The sequence below is a fragment of the Aphelocoma coerulescens genome, chromosome 5 (genome assembly GCF_041296385.1).
Source record: "Aphelocoma coerulescens isolate FSJ_1873_10779 chromosome 5, UR_Acoe_1.0, whole genome shotgun sequence".
Lineage (NCBI taxonomy): Eukaryota > Metazoa > Chordata > Aves > Passeriformes > Corvidae > Aphelocoma > Aphelocoma coerulescens.
In genome coordinates, this window is record NC_091019.1 from 14,005,618 (window position 1) to 14,020,854 (window position 15,237).

The window sequence follows — 15,237 nt, forward strand, 5'->3', positions numbered from 1 at the left end:
GTCCCGCTGCTGGGGGCGCGTCCGGCGCAGGCCCCGCCCCTCCGGTGGCGTCATCGCCCCGCCCCCTGCGCGCGGCGCGCGCGGCCACAGCCCTGAGGCGCAGCCGCCGCCATGGGGAAGAAGGCGCGGGCCGCGCCCGGGCGCCGGCCCATCCTGCAGCTCTCCCCGCCCGCGCCGCGCCGCGACGAGGCGGCGGGACCCGCGGGCGAGGGGCGCGACTCGGGCTCCGAACCGGGTAAGGCGACGAAGGCGGGTGGAAGCGGGGGGCGCTTTGTTGGCGGGGCGCGGCCTAGTGCGGCCTAGCGCGGCCTAGCGGGACCGGGGGCCCTGATCCGCCCTCCCCCCCGATCCCACCAGCCTGAGCCCGCCGTAATTGACGCTTCTGTTCCGCAGATGAGCCCGAGACGGTGGCGGAGCCGCCCCGTAACCCGCCCAATCCGCCGCCTCCCGCTCCCGCCGCGGTCAAGGCCACAGGTAAGGGAGCGTCCTGGGGTGAGACGCGGGATTGCATCCCCCCTAAAATCTACGGGGAGATTCTCAGGATTTAGTGGTGGAGCGCCCCCCGATGCACAATAATGATAAAAAATTGGGGAGTTATGGTTCTAAATGGGGGTTTTTGTCTGAAATTTGGAGGGTTGATTCTCAAATGTTATTTTTTTGGGTCTAAAACGTGACCCAGATGTAGGAGTTTGGTCCTTTGTGTGTTTTTTTGCTCATATATATGGGGTATTGGTCCTAAATATGAGGTGGTTTTGGTCCTAAAACGAAATAGTTTTTGGAGGTGCTGAGTGTGGGTTTTGTGGTTCTAAGAGTGGTGGGTTTTGTCCTAAACGAAAGGGTTTTGGTGGGACTGTGTTTGTTTCCCTCTCCATAACCCCCTATTTTTAACACAGGGTAATTATCCACTTTTAGCTATTATTTTTAAGGGAAGAGAGTTAATGCTTTCCTAAGTAATTCACTTTGGGGCTGGAGTTGTTTCCATTTTAATTATTTTAATTGTGCTGTTATTTCCCAAGAGACGATTGCTCATCTTTAAATGCATTTTCTGACTCTTTCTTGTACTGATTTCTCCCAAGCTGACCCTGGCACTTGTACAGGGGCTGTTCCCCCTGGGATGACAGTGGCACCACTGGAGTGGAGGGTGGGGGGGTCGGATCCAATGCCCTGTGACAACAGAATTCCCCTGAGGGTTCACTCTCCCTCCTCCAGGAGGGTTGTGCCTGCTGGGTGCCTATGCCGACAGCGATGATGAGGAGGGTGAGACCCCAGAGAAGCCGGCCCGTTCCACAGATGCCAATGGCAGCAATTCTACTGACATCGACAGCACCCTGGCAAACTTCCTGGCTGTGAGTGCCACTCTGGCAGGGGCAAGGGGAGGGAGGGAGTTTCATGGTCCAAGACATTGCCCACATCCAGTAAGTGCTTTGATTTGGCTTGGGATTTGAAGCTCATGGTGGGATGCTGTTTCTACAGGAGATCGATGCCATCACAGCCCCTCCACAGTCCGCTGAGCCCACTGCTGCCTCCTCTTCCTCCTCCTCTGTGCCACCCCCTATGCCTCCCCGCCCGGAGCCGAAGGATTCGGGCACAGGCTCATCCTCAGGCACAGCCAATGGCACGGGCTCAGCGCCAGCCCCGGAATGGCAGTACGACACCCAGTGCTCGCTGGCTGGAGGTGAGGCCATTCCTGTCTCCAGAGGGGGTGCTGACAAAAGGGTGTCACCAGGGAGAGGGAGTAACAGGCTGTCCTTGTTTCCCCGGCAGTGGGAGAGCTGGAGATGGGCGACTGGCAGGAGGTGTGGGATGAGAACACTGGTTGCTACTACTATTGGAACACCCAGAGCAACGAGGTGACCTGGGAGCTGCCACAGTACTTGGCGACGCAGGTCCAGGGCCTGCAGCACTACCAGCACAGGTGGGCGAGACCTTCAGGTTGTTGCCCTGTGGGATGTTATTTCAATCCTGCCCTTCATTCCCGCTCCTCTTCCTCAGCAGCACCGTGGCAGGCACCAATGGCAGCTTCGTGGCGGCCACAGAGCCATTCCCTCAGGAGAAGGGGACCCCAGGCAGCACTGGCCGTGGGACTGGCCTCGGCAAGCGGGAGGTGAAGAAGGTCAGTCATGTGTGTTCTGGCTGCCATGGGGATTGCAGGCATGTCTTTGGGCTTCCTTGGAAGCAGGTGGGATGCTCTGCTCCACTTGCAGCTCTAGGAAGGGCGTGGCAGCATGGGCTTTTTCCCTGGCAGCTGCCAGAAAGCTCACACAGATCTCATCCCACAGGAAGTGAACGAAGGAGTGCAGGCCCTCTCCAACAGCGAGGAAGAGAGGAAGGGAGTGGCTGCGGCCCTCCTGGCCCCGCTCCTGCCTGATGTGGTGAAGGAGGAAGAGGAGCGCTGGAGGAGGAAAGTGATTTGCAAAGAGGAAGTTGAGCCACCTCTGGAAGAGGAGGCAAAAGTGGAAGAGGCGCCGGCTGCCCCTGAAGAGCCAGAGCCCAGCAGGGACCCCCTGGAAGACACAGGGCAGGAAGATCTGTGCAGCGTGGTGCAGTCGGGGGAGAGCGCAGAGGAGGAGGAGGAGCAGGACACACTCGAGCTGGAGATGGTGCTGGAGAGGAAAAAGGTAAGGGGAGATGTTTGTCCTGGAAACGGGGCCACACATGCAGGCACAGCATTGCTGGGAATAAACTGGGATGTCATGTCTTGGCAGGCAGAGCTGCGTGCCTTGGAGGAAGGCGATGGCAGCGTTTCAGGCTCCAGCCCGCTCTCCGATGGGAGCCAGTCGGCCTCGCAGGATGCATCCCGCAGGCTGGCCTCCAAGCGAGGGAAATGGAAACTGTTTGTGGGAGCTGCCAGCCCCGAGTCCGCCAGTCGAGGCTCCAGCAAAACGGGCCGGGAGAGCCCGGAAGCAGGAGAAGCAGGTAATTGGAAAGGCTCCCTTCAGAGGGAGGAGCAGGGGGTCTCCTTTCCCTGAAGACTCACAGAGCAGAGCCGGGAAGGGCCGTGAGGTACGTTTGCCAGGTGGGAACAGGCTCGGGGTGCCTGTGTCACAGCTCAGCCTCACTGGGATAAGCTGCTCCTCTGCCACGGTTTCTCTATCCTAATTATCCACATAAGGAGGAGAGTGCCCTATTCAGTGGTTCCTTGGGAGAAGGGATGCAGGTAATAGCTGCCGCACATCCCATTGCCTTCCCGTTCCTCCCAACATCACAAACCCAGCCTGCAGCACACTGGGAACTGTCACCTTCCACTTCTAAACAATTTTTAAGGTGCCTGGTGTCAAATTCCAGGCAGCCAAAGTGTCCCTGGAGCCACTCCAGGGCCCCACACTCAGTGTGTAGGTAGTGTAACTCCAGTCCTTTTGGCAAGGCAGCTCCAGTTCCTATGGGGCGGGTTCAGCTCCGGGTGTGTGTGGACACATCAGTCATACACAACTGCCCCTTGTGTTCCTGTTGGATCCCCCCAGAGCTGTGCTTCCCAAAATGCAGCAGCCATAGAATTTTAAAGAACACTCTCTGCCCAGCAGCTCTGGGACTCCCAGATTGTAGAATCGTGGAATCGTTCAGGTTGGAAATGCCCTCTGAGGTCATGGAGTCCAGCTGTTCCCTCAGCACTGCCAAGGCCACCACTAATGTATGTCCCCAAGTGCCACATCATGTGGCTTTTAAATTTTTAAATGGGATAGGGACTCCATCACAGCCCTGGGCAGCCTGTGCCAGGGCTGGACAGCCCTTTCTGTTAAGAAATTTTTCCCAATATCCAACTTAAACCTCCCCTGGCACAACTTAAGGCTGTTTCTTCTTGTCTTGTCTCTTGTTCCCTGGGAGCAGAGCCTGACTCCACTCTCAGGGCATTGTGGGGAGCAAGAAGGTCCCACTTAAATCTCTTTTTCTCTGGATGTTCCAGTCCCTTCCCAGCACAAGATTTGTTTGCCTGCAGCACAGAAAGCTGAATGAAACTGCTTTTTTCCAAGGAAAAATGGTACAAAAGTGCCTGGAGCAGGCTGTGTCCTGCTGGAGTGGGAGTCGGTGCCTGCCCCATCCCAGGGTTCTTGTGGCCCTGAGGCGCCTCTGCTTCAGGCAGGGGCATGAGCTGGGTGACAACTCTGGCATTGAATCAGTGATGTCATTTTTGCATAGGAAAATGAATGGTTTTGCCAGAGGGCTTTCCAAATAACCCCGAAGCCAGCTCTTCCCAGCAGCACCAGTTTCCACCTTAACTTGGGGAACACTGAGCTGTCACTCCAAAATAACCAGTTTAAATTGAGCATCCCACTGCTTCCAGTGCCAGGACATGCTGGGAATTGGGGTTTCTTCCCCCAGAAGGCTGTGGGATTCTGTCACAAACTTCCTTCCTTGGAATTGGTTGCTTTGATAGTGAATTAATCATCTGGAGGCAAAAACCTTCTTATCTTGGCAGCTTTTGGGTACCTCTTCAGTCTTTGATAGTTAACTTACTTAATACCTAGTACCTGTTATTGACAGATTTTGGGGGTTAGTCTCTTCCTGCTTCCCTTATGCCTGATATTACAGGTCTTGCCTCATTGCTGCTTTGCACTGTAGTAGCTCCAATCCTCCCCATCCCATTTTATCCTTCTGGAAGGATCCCCACCACCAAAACAAAGAGCAGTGACCATCTCTCCTTTTTAATTTCAGGCTCTTGTTACTGGCTCTGGTGGGTCCTAGCTCTTTCCCCACTGTTTCCCACATTGGCTTTGGCTCCAGGCACAGTGTCCAGCCAGCTGCTGGCACTGCCAGGGTGGTAGTGGGACAAGGACTGACCTGTCCTTCCTTCTTCTGCAGCCCCAAGCACAGAAGCAACCGATCCAAGCTCAGACAAAGAGGCAGAATCTGAGGAGCCCCAGGAAAAAGCAAAATCACAAGGGGCTCCAAAAATGGAAGAGGAGGATCAAGATCTAAAGGTATGGAGAGGCAGAGGTGCGTGTCCATGAGATGAGGGATGTGATGGGTGCTCCAGCTGCCAGCAGGGACAAGGGACACGCTGGCTCCCCCAGCCACGTCTTCCCTGGGAACACCGGAGCTTTGGGCTCTGGATTTGGCCCACCTGATGCTTTTAAAGCTCAGATCCCGGTGTGGCTGTGGGAACAGCTTGAGAAGGAAGGGCCATGCAGGACTGGGACAATATCCTGTCTCCAGTAGGATTCAGCAGCAAAAGCTTGGATAAAAGGAGGGTGTGGGGGGGCAAAGACTGAGCCCTGGGTGGTGGTGTGACAGAGAACAACCAGTTTGATCTTGACTTTGTTTTCACCAATAACGATATTCCAGTCTCTGACCCGGTCAGTCGTCCCGTTTCCAGGCTGAAGACACCTCGTCCGTATTCTCTCCGTTTCTTGAGGCTGACGGTACCGCTCTGCCCTTTGCCCGGCATTACTTTTAGATGCAAGCTGGGGAAGCCCTGGGGATTTCTGCAGCATCCTGCTCATAGCTCTTCTCTGAGCCTTGGTTTGCTCCTTTGGCTGCACTGGATCAATTCCCTGATCTATAGCAGAGCTCCAGGCTCTAGGGCCGTGTGACAGAGCAGTAGGGGAGATCTTTCCCATTTGTCCTTCGGTCCCCATGTCACTTGTTACCCTGAGATCTCCTGCAGCATAAAATTTGGCTCTGGAGTATTTCTGTGACATTGGGAAATGTCATCACCTCCCTGTGGCAGATGGGGAATCGCCAGCTCGTGGTGGAGCCCGGTGGAACCTGCAGTGAGAGTTGCCCATCCCTGTCCTCATTTCCCACCACTTAAATAATTTTTCTGGTGTGAAAGGGAAGGGCTTTGGTGCCATCCTTGTGAAAAATCCCACATCTCTCCCATAAAACAACTCCTTAAAGGATTTTGAGATGTGACATTGCCAGACCAAAACTGAGCCTCTCTCAGTGCAGCATCCATTTGACACCTGAATTTTAAATGAATAATTTAAATTAAAAGAAGAAAAGCCTGTGGCAGGACTGGACTCGCTGGTCCCCTGTGCTGTCCCCCCTCCTTCCGGTCCTAGTGGGCGCTGTGATGGACCGTGTGGTGCTTTTCCATGCAGGATTCCCTTAGAGCTGTTGGAGGAATGCCGGCTTCCTGGGTAACCGGTACCATTTGCTCATCGGGTTGGGATCTCTCTGGTTACAGGAGCTGCGCCGAGGCCACCACTGCCAAGTCACCCTCTGTTTCGGGATGTTCCCTGGCTTCTCCAGAGCCACGTTAACATGGGAATTCATATGCCTGCCTTGAGCTTCTCTAGGGCTTGTTTGTCTGGCCCTTCCCCTCTCTGGAGACAGATGCTGCCTTGGTGGCTTTGGTGGACATTCCAAAGCCTCTTCTGAGGAGCGAAGCTAAAAATAGACATTTTTAGAGCCCTCCTTAAAGCCGTGGTGATGCCACTTGCAGGCATCCCTGTTCCTGCTCCTGATTGCTTTCTGGCTTGTGTCTGCTTCCATGCAGTGCCCCCATTCAGGGGGATGGACACAGGGATCCCTGTGTCCCCAGACTGGAGGTTTCACTCCCATGGGATGCTGGGGTTGAGTAGCTGTGGTCACCATGGGCTGACCTGAATGTTGATGTAGCTGCTGCCTCTGCTCTGGAGTAAATCCAGAGCTGTTATCTCTTTCTGTTGCTTTCCACCTAGTTCCTCTGGGAAGTGATTATTTACAGAACCTGGAATCACATCCTGGCCCGTTTATTTTGGAAATATTAGATACCTGCCGTGGCGATGGAGCTGTAACTCCAAAGTACTGGAGCAATCCAAGCCCATGCTGTCCTTCCACACAGAGTTGAGCGCAGTCTGTGGAGGAGCTGTCACCCAGCCACCCACACTGCCCTGTCCCTGGGGTGCAGGACGTAGCAGGACTTAACAGAGCGGGATACAGGCACACAGGGCCAGGGTGGCACGTCCCAGTCCCGCCAGGCTGAGGGGCCTTGGGTGGTCCTGAGCTGTGTTTCCCAAGAGCCGTGGGGCTGCAGCCGCCCGATGCTGCTCCCAGAGGGTGGCTCTTGACTCTGCCCTTTCTCCTGGCAGTTTCAGATTGGAGAGCTGGCAAATACTCTGACTAGTAAATTGGAGTTCCTGGGCATCAACAGACAATCTATCTCCAACTTCCACATGTTGCTGTTGCAGACAGAGGTAACCGAGCCTTCGCCCCTTGCTCCAGCCTTGTGTTCCGGAGCGGATCGGATGCAATCCGCCGTCCGAGCGCCGGTGCTGCGTGAGCCTTGTGGCGCCTCGCTGCGCAGGGCCCTCCCTTCCTCGGCGGGGGGAGAGCGTGGCTTGGCGCGGAGGTGGGGTGTCCTCCTCCTGGCCCCCCCACGTCCCGTGCCGGAAGGGAGCCTCCCGATCCTCGAGTCCCGTCCCCCCCGGGGCCGCTGGCAGCCCACCTCACCGGCTTCCCCCGGTTCTTGCCCTCTAGACCCGCATTGCAGACTGGCGAGAAGGTGCTCTCAATGGAAACTACCTCAAACGCAAACTCCAAGACGCAGCCGAACAGCTTAAACAATACGAAATAAACGCCACCCCTAAAGGCTGGTCCTGCCACTGGGACAGGTACGCGCTCTCCTCCTTTCTCACCTTTCATCTCTGACATCTCAGACATGATTTGTGACCATCAACCACCCGACGACGCTGGCGCCGTCCCTCTGGCAGACTGAGAGCGGCTTCTGTTAGTGCTGGGCAGGCAGAGAAACGTCCGGCACTCGCAGAGTTGGGGCCGGCCACCAAACTGGAGGATCCAAACGGAGTGCCCAGTGCTTTGCGACGGAGCCGATTCCCTGACGGACAGAGCTGGTTGTCCCTCTCGCGAGTGTCCAGCGCTGTGGAGGGCGGGCCTGGGGGGTCGCGCATGCGAGAGCTCTGTGAACTTTGCAGGATCTCTGGATCAACTCTTCTGACCAACAGCTCTTCCAAAGGACAAACTTCAACTCACCGACGGAATGAAGAACAAGATTTCTGTCTCCTGCCAGCAGGTCAGACCCAAACATTTCTTTGTCTATTTGGCTTTCTTGATTAATTTTCCTTTGTTTGAAATCTTTGCTCTTTTGTTTTTCAGCTCCCAGATCCGCTCCCTCTCTCTAGCATTCACTGTGTGTTTGACACCAAGAGTATCATAAAAAACTCTGCGCACCACGGGGTAGGGGGGCAGCCGCTTCCCTCCATTGGGCTGTTCCCTGGTGCCTCTTCTCGGAGGGCGACTTTCGGCCAAGGCCATGCTGAAAGTCCCGATGTTAGCAAGACGTCGCCAGCGTTCCCGGCCCTCCCCTCCCTCGGAGTGGGGGGCTCAGGGCGACATTCCCGCAGCCAGCGATAGCAAATAGCTTTGAGCGCGTCGGCTCAGGCCTCTCCTGCCTCTGTCCTCAAAGTTGTTTGTTGTGTGTGGGAGAGTGGCAGCCCCGCTGCACGAGGGTCTCCCCTGCGAGAGCGCACTGCTGTCGTGGGCAGGCCCGCCTCGGAGTGTCGGGGGCGGAGAAGGGAAGCTGAAGCCTCCTTCTCTTTCTTGTGATCTAGGGAGCATAGACGCTATTTCTATGTTAACGAGCGCTCAGGAGAGTCGCAATGGGAGTTCCCCGACGGGGAGGATGAGGAGGAGGGACAGCGAAGCGCCGACAGAAAACCCGACGGTCCTCCAAAGCCACCTCCCAAAGACAAAGGAGAGCGCACCGAGGAGCCCGCCGAGCGCCCCACAGGTACGTCCAGCTGGCACTGGGGGGTCCTGGCCCCAAAGCGGGGGGCAGGGAGCAGGGCAGTCCATGGTGGCAGTGCCTCTAAGCAGGACCACAGGCAGGAGCAGGCAGCACTGACTGGGGTGTTCAAGCCTGTGTCAATGTGTATTCTTCAGGCTCCCTTTGTAAAGAATCCTTCTCAGGCCAAGTTCCTGCTACATCTCTCATGCCGCTCACTCCATTTTGGACTCTGCTTCAGTCCTCCGTCCCGGTCCTCCAACCTCCCTTGCCTTTGGAAATGCCTCCACCGCCTCCGCCCCCCCCAGACTCGCCCCCGCCACCTCCCCCACCGCCCCCACCGCCTGGAGAAGACGGGGAGATCCAGGAAGTGGAGATGGAAGATGAGGGGGGCGAGGAGCCACCTGCCCCAGGAACAGAGGAAGATGCTCCCCTGAAGTCCCTGGTGCGCCCCACTGCCAGCAGCAGCCAGGTGAGCAGGGAAGCCAGGTCTCTGCTGATTCCAGAGTGTGAGAATCTGGGAAACAGGTGTGTAATGGTGCTCCTGGCTCAGCACTCACCTTGGCACTCCCTTCCAGGCCACTGTCGATCCGAGCCCAGTCCCACTGCTCTCAGCCAAGCCACAGAAGAGGAAAGCTGTGGAGATGAGCCCAGGGCTGATGCAGCGCACAGCCACCATTGGCAGCTGCCCTGTCATATACAGCCAGCCCCTGATGGCCACGGGCAAGTACCAGCCATCAGCCATGCCCTTGGCCTCCCTGAGGCCACGCCAGCGCCTCCAGAGTGAGATCCAGGGACGCCCCAACCTCCGCATGGCTCCGGGCCATGCTGGCCCTCAGCCCACAGCGCTGGGGCTGCAGTCCAGCTACCTGGGTGTAACAGGACCTGCCGCACCTTCTGTGATGGGATACTCGGAGTGTGCTGCTCCCGTCAGCCTGGCCGCCACGGCAGCCGCGCAGCCAGCGCCAGCACGGGGAGCCCTGCCCCCCGCGGGCACTGTGGCCGAGCAGCCGCCACCGCCGCCACCCCCACAGACGCCCCCACCGCCCACCCCCAAGGCGCCGCCGCCACCAGAGAAGGAGAAGCCGAGGAAGGGGCGCAAGGACAAGGTAGGCCAGACGGGTGGTCCCTCACCAGCACTGTTCCTCCCCTCCTCCCTTTCCAGCCGCGCTCACCACTGTTCTTTTGTGGCACAGGGCAAGAAGGGCAAGACGAAGATGCCATCTTTGGTGAAGAAGTGGCAGAGTATCCAGCGGGAGCTGGATGAGGAGGAGAATTCTAGCTCCAGCGAGGAGGACCGGGAGACCACAGCGCAGCGGCGCATTGAGGAGTGGAAGCAGCAGCAGCTGATGAGGTACAGACCCTGGGGGCTGGCACCTGGACATTTCTTTGTCTCTTGTAAAGGTGGGGGATCCATGGGAGGGCCAGCTGGGTGCTGACATCCTACTTTATCCCTGCAGTGGCATGGCCGAGAGGAACGCCAACTTTGAGGCACTGCCAGAGGACTGGCGCTCACGGCTGAAGCGGAGGAAAACAGCCTCAAACACGTGAGGCACACAGTGCTGCACCCAGCTCTTGGGGTTTTTTTGGGGTTTTTTTGGTTTTTTTTACAGATGTACAGTTCCTTTGACCATTGTCCAATAAATTGTAGCAGTTTGGGAAGTGCTGTCTCACTGATTTTGCTGAGGGCAGGTGGTAGATGGGGATGGGGAGCACGGCAGACCCCTGTAATCCACAGTACAAGCTGGGTGCTTGTGTGGATTGTGGAGGGCAGGAAGGCTCTGCAGAGGAAGCTGGACAGGCTGGATTGAAGGGCTGAGGCTAAAGCTGTGAGGGAAAGGCCAAGTGCCAGGTCCTACACTTGGGTCACACAAACCCTGTGGAATGCTCCAGGCTGGGGGAAGAGAGGCTGGAAAGCTGGAAAAGGCTGTAGGGGTGCTGGTGAGAGCAGCTGAACATGAGCCCTGGTGTGCCCAGGGGGGCAAAAGACCGATGGCACCTGGGCTGTCCCAGCATTGGTGTGGTCACAGGCCCAGGGCAGTGGCTGTCCCCTCTTCTGGCACTGCTGGGCCACCTCCAGTCCTGGGGACTGATCTGGACCCCTCATGGTAAGAGAGACACTGAGGGGCTGTCCAAACAAGGGAACAGCGGAGGAAGAGTCTGGAGCACCAGGAGGAGCTGGCAGAGGACCTTTTGGCTCTCCACAACTCCCTGACAGGAGCGTGCAGCTGGGGGGGAGGTGTCAGACTCTGCTCCCAGGGAACAAGGGACGGGACAAGAGGAAACAGCCTCAGGTTCTGCCAGGGGAAGTTGAGGTTGGACATGAAGAGGAATTTCTTCATGTAAAGGGTTGTCAGGCATCGGAAGGGGCTGCTCAGGGGCACCTCCAAGCCCTGGAGGTGTCCAAGGAACGACTGGACATGGCATTCAGTGCTCTGGTCTGGGTGACAAGGTGGGGATTGGTCACAGGTTGGGCTCGATGATCCTGGAGGTCTTTTCCAACCTTAATGATTCTGTGAAATCCATCTGGCTCCTTTCCCAGCTCTGCTCCAGGACCGCCCTATTCCTCCCGGTAGCTCAGCAACCACGTCCCAGCCCAGCCCTGGCACTGCCACTGCTGTTCCGGGTCTCCTGGAGCTCTCACAACCATGGAGCCCACAGGGTGCCACGCTGCCCAGGGAGGGAAGGGGGCTCCGGGGGGGTTTGGTGGGGGACAGGTCCTGAAGCCCTATGACAGATTCATCCGCACCCACCTGCGCTTCTATGGCTACTTCCGAGGTGAGCCCTGGCCTGGACGGTGGGGTGTCCCCTCCTGGGCCGTGTCCCCTCCAGCCCCCTGGCTGCAGCGCTGTTCTTCCTAAGACCAGAAGATGGGCAGGGAAGAGACTGCCATGCCCTCGGGGGACCCCTCCGGGCAGCATCCCAAGGCATCCACCGTGGGCAACACCAGCCCTGGCCGGCAGCGAGGTCCTGGGCACAAGCCAAACCGTGAGTGAGACCCTGTAGCCCCTTTCAGCCCCCCAGCACTGTGTCCTCCCAGCACAGCGAGTGTGGTGGGAGGGCCTTTCTCTGTCCCTGCCTTGGTTTTGGGGGATGCCCCTACCCCAACCACACTGGAGACCCCCAGCCCTTCCCGGTGCTCTTGCAGCCCCCAGGGTGGTGGAGCAGACCCCCCACCAGGGCAGGCCAGCCCCCTCAACGCAGCCCCGGAGGTCTCCAGGAAAATCCAAGGCTCTGTTCTCCCTCCCTGCTCCCCGCTGGCCTGTGGAGTGTGAAGTCATCCAGGAGACAATTGAGCACATTGGTGAGCAGATGCTCCAGCTGTCCCCCTGCCTCACCCCTGCGCCAGACCCCTGCTGTGCCCATGGCATTTGTCTGTTTCCCTCCCTCTCCCAGAGTGGGTCCCCCCTGAACCAGAGCCCTTCTGCCCACCCATGGGCCCGGAGCAGGCCCCAGGCACCCTCGGCGAGGAGCAGGGCACTGTTGTCTACCACACCAGCCCAGGTAAGGTACTGGAGCATGAGCAGCACCGCTGGATGCCTCCGCTCTCCGCAGACCCCCACCACTGTCCCTGCTTCCCTTGCAGTGCTCCAAGGCTCCTACTTTACCTGTGCTCGGGTTGGGGGGGCCCCAGGGCCCCTCTCCTCACCAGCAGCCCCCTTGAAGGGTCCCCAGGACACCACGCTGCTCTTCGAGTCCCGCTTTGAGAGTGGGAACCTCCAGAAGGTCATCAAGGTGTAAGAGAGAGGCCAAGGGACACAGGGCCTCTCGTGTTGGGCTCAGATCCAGAGCACGGCCCTTCCCTCCACACAGGGGTCCCTACGAGTACGTGCTGACCCTGCGGCCGGATCTCTACACGGCCAAGCACACCCAGTGGTTCTACTTCCGTGTCCAAAACACCCGGCGGGAACCGCTCTACCGCTTCACCATCGCCAACATGGCCAAGCCCAAGAGCCTCTACGGCCAGGGCCTGCAGCCGCTGCTCTACTCCCAGCAGGATGCCCAGAGCCATGGCATTGGCTGGCGCCGGGTTGGGACTGACGTCCGCTACTACCGTGGCAGTGCAGGGGAGCCACCGGTGTTCCGGCTCAGCTGGACGGTGCGCTTCCCGCACGACGGCGACACGTGCTTCTTCGCCGCCTGCTACCCCTACACCTACTCAGACCTGCAGCGTTACCTGCGTGCGCTGGTGGCCGACCCGGCGCGCTCACGGTACTGCGCGGTGCAGGCGCTGTGCCGCAGCCTGGCCGGCAACACCGTGTACCTGCTGACCATCACCGGCCCCGGCAGCGTGGCCGGCAAGCGGGTGGTGGTGGCGAGTGCCCGCGTGCACCCCGGCGAGAGCGGCAGCTCCTGGGCCATGAGGGGATTCCTCAATTTCTTGCTGAGCGCCCATGTGGACGCACGGCTCCTGCGCCGCCTCTTTGTCTTCAAGGTGGTGCCGATGCTCAACCCTGACGGGGTGGTGGTGGGCAACTCCCGCTGCTCCCTGGCGGGACGGGATCCCAACAGAGCCTATGGAACGGCGCTTCCTGGCTCCTTCCCTGGTGTGTGGCACCTGCGGGCCATGGTCCAGAGGTGAGGCGGGTGCAGGGAGCTGGTGGGACAGGGCCGCTCCTGCGGTGGTGCTGGTTGCCATATCCTGATGTTTGCAGGGTGCTGGTGGAGCGGGAGGTGGTGCTGTACTGCGACTTCCATGGGCACAGCCGGAAGAACAATGTCTTCATGTATGGCTGCGATGCTGGTGGGGATGGCGCCAGGACGCGGCTGCACCAGCGTGTGTTCCCCCTGATGCTGAGCAAAAACGCCCCCGACAAGGTGGGACACAGATGCCTCAGAGCCAGGTGTTGCGGTGACAGCGGGAACGCCACTTCCCAAGCTGTCCCTGTGGGGTTGGGACCCCACTGACCCTGGGGCCCCCCAGTTCTCCTTCGCCAGCTGCAAGTTCCAGGTGCAGAAGAACAAAGAGGGGACAGGCCGGGTCTCCATGTGGCGCCTGGGCGTCTCCCACAGTTACACCCTGGAGGTGGCTTTCAGTGGCTCCACGCTGGGTGAGGGGCTGCCATGGCCATGAGGACAGTGCCAGGCGGGTGGTCCCAGGTTGGGGAGCTGTCCTTGTTTCCTTTTCCCTGTCCCCTCCAGGTGGGAGGAGCTCCCACTTCAGTGTGGACGACCTCGAGTCACTGGGCCGACTCCTCTGCGACACCCTGCTCGACTTCTGTGACCTCGCGCCTGCCAAGGTTTGGCTCGGACCTGGCCCAGGGTGCCCTGGTGCCGCAGGGCTGTGGTGACACTGGCGCTGTCCTGCAGCTCCAGCAGTGCCTGGCGGAGGCGGATGCACTGTTGCGGCGGCAGATGGGCCGTGAGCCAGGATCTGGAGGCAGCTGGAGCGATGTGTCCCCCTCAGAGCTTGAGTCCAGGTATGTCACCCCCTGTCACCCCATGTCAGCCCGTGGTGCCACTGGGGGCTGCAGGTGGTTCTTACCCCGTGCAGCACCAGCGGCTCTGACAGCTCAGTGTCCGACGGGATCCCAGATGACTTCCACAGCCCTGACCAGCCCGTGAGTCCTATGTGCCACCAGTTTTGAAGTGGGAGGGATGCAGAGCCAGGGTGGAACAAGGTGACAGAGGGTGCAGATGTCCCAGTGCCACTTTACCACTTGGCACAGGCGGAGCCATGCAGGAGGAAGTGGCTGCAGAGACGGAGAGCGAGGAATGCCCTGCGCCAGACAAACCGGAGCCACACCAGCACCCCGGTGAGCCTGGAGCCACCACAGTCCATCTGGCCCCTGAGGGGACAGTCCTGCAGGGACACTTGTCCCCAGTGCTGTCCCTCCCCTCAAGTGGGTCTGACCTGTCTCCTGTGCCCCCCAGGCTGGGACCCGCAGGCATCCAGTTCTTCCTGGTGTCCAGAGTGGAGGTGGCATAACGGGAGAGAAGCCCAGAGCCAGCTCCAGTGTCACCTTTCCCAGGGCAACTGGAGCAGGGAATGGCCACCGTGCCAGTGTGGGAGAGGTGCCTGGAGCCGACTCACTAGTGGCTCTTCCCAGGGCACCTGAAGCAGGGAATGGCCACTGTACCACCATGGGAGGGTGTCAGCTGGACAGTGGCACAAGTGCTGGGACACACCGCCAGCCACCAGTGCGCCCCTGCCACCGTGGTGCCACCAGTGACTACTCCCGGGATCCAGCCGTGGGAGCGATCTCGGGGCCATCCTGGCAGCGGGGCGGGCGCAGGCCCAGGGACAAGGCGCGTCCCCTCACTGTCCCTGCAGTGGCCTCACGCTGCTGCGCCTGCGCTCGGCAATAAAGATGCTGCCACCTCCGTGTTCCTGCCTGGTGCTGCCTGTTCTTATTGTGATGTCCCCTCAGAGTCCCCTTGTCCCCCAGCCTGGCCAGAGTGTGCTGGCACCCAGCCCCGGGCCACTATGGTGTTACCGTGGGCTCTAGGGAAGTGGTGTCACTTTAACTATGCCACCCTGGTGTCTCCTCAGCCCTGTCACCACGCTGTCCCCCCTGTACCTACGGTGTCCCCTCAGGCCCCGTGGGTACCCCCAGTCCCGCAGGCCCCGTTGC

General features: G+C 59.2%; 2 protein-coding genes across 5 annotated transcripts; both read left to right on the forward strand.

The window, feature by feature from the left end:
- Positions 1–62: 62 nt before the first annotated feature.
- On the forward strand, positions 63–10,324 carry FNBP4 (formin binding protein 4). 4 transcript variants are annotated; one of them, XM_069016682.1, is made up of 17 exons: positions 63–235; positions 394–474; positions 1,210–1,346; positions 1,474–1,675; positions 1,765–1,915; positions 1,993–2,113; positions 2,280–2,618; positions 2,706–2,916; positions 4,798–4,916; positions 7,011–7,115; positions 7,399–7,532; positions 7,854–7,951; positions 8,490–8,668; positions 8,904–9,134; positions 9,241–9,771; positions 9,859–10,016; positions 10,123–10,324. In XM_069016682.1, the coding sequence occupies exons 1-17, from the start codon at positions 112–114 to the stop codon at positions 10,211–10,213; spliced, it is 3,012 nt and encodes a 1,003-aa protein (XP_068872783.1). In that variant the 5' UTR covers positions 63–111; the 3' UTR covers positions 10,214–10,324. The 4 variants fall into 4 exon arrangements, with proteins under 4 accessions (XP_068872783.1, XP_068872784.1, XP_068872786.1 ...); XM_069016683.1 differs by having other exon boundaries at positions 1,996–2,113; XM_069016685.1 differs by lacking the exon at positions 7,854–7,951 and having other exon boundaries at positions 8,821–9,134.
- Positions 10,325–11,310: 986 nt separating this feature from the next.
- AGBL2 (AGBL carboxypeptidase 2) lies at positions 11,311–14,982 on the forward strand. Its single transcript, XM_069016153.1, has 13 exons — positions 11,311–11,440; positions 11,525–11,650; positions 11,811–11,966; positions 12,059–12,166; positions 12,249–12,399; positions 12,476–13,240; positions 13,318–13,480; positions 13,587–13,713; positions 13,805–13,902; positions 13,973–14,082; positions 14,157–14,223; positions 14,332–14,418; positions 14,537–14,982. The coding sequence occupies exons 1-13, from the start codon at positions 11,311–11,313 to the stop codon at positions 14,969–14,971; spliced, it is 2,523 nt and encodes an 840-aa protein (XP_068872254.1). The 3' UTR covers positions 14,972–14,982.
- Positions 14,983–15,237: the final 255 nt, after the last annotated feature.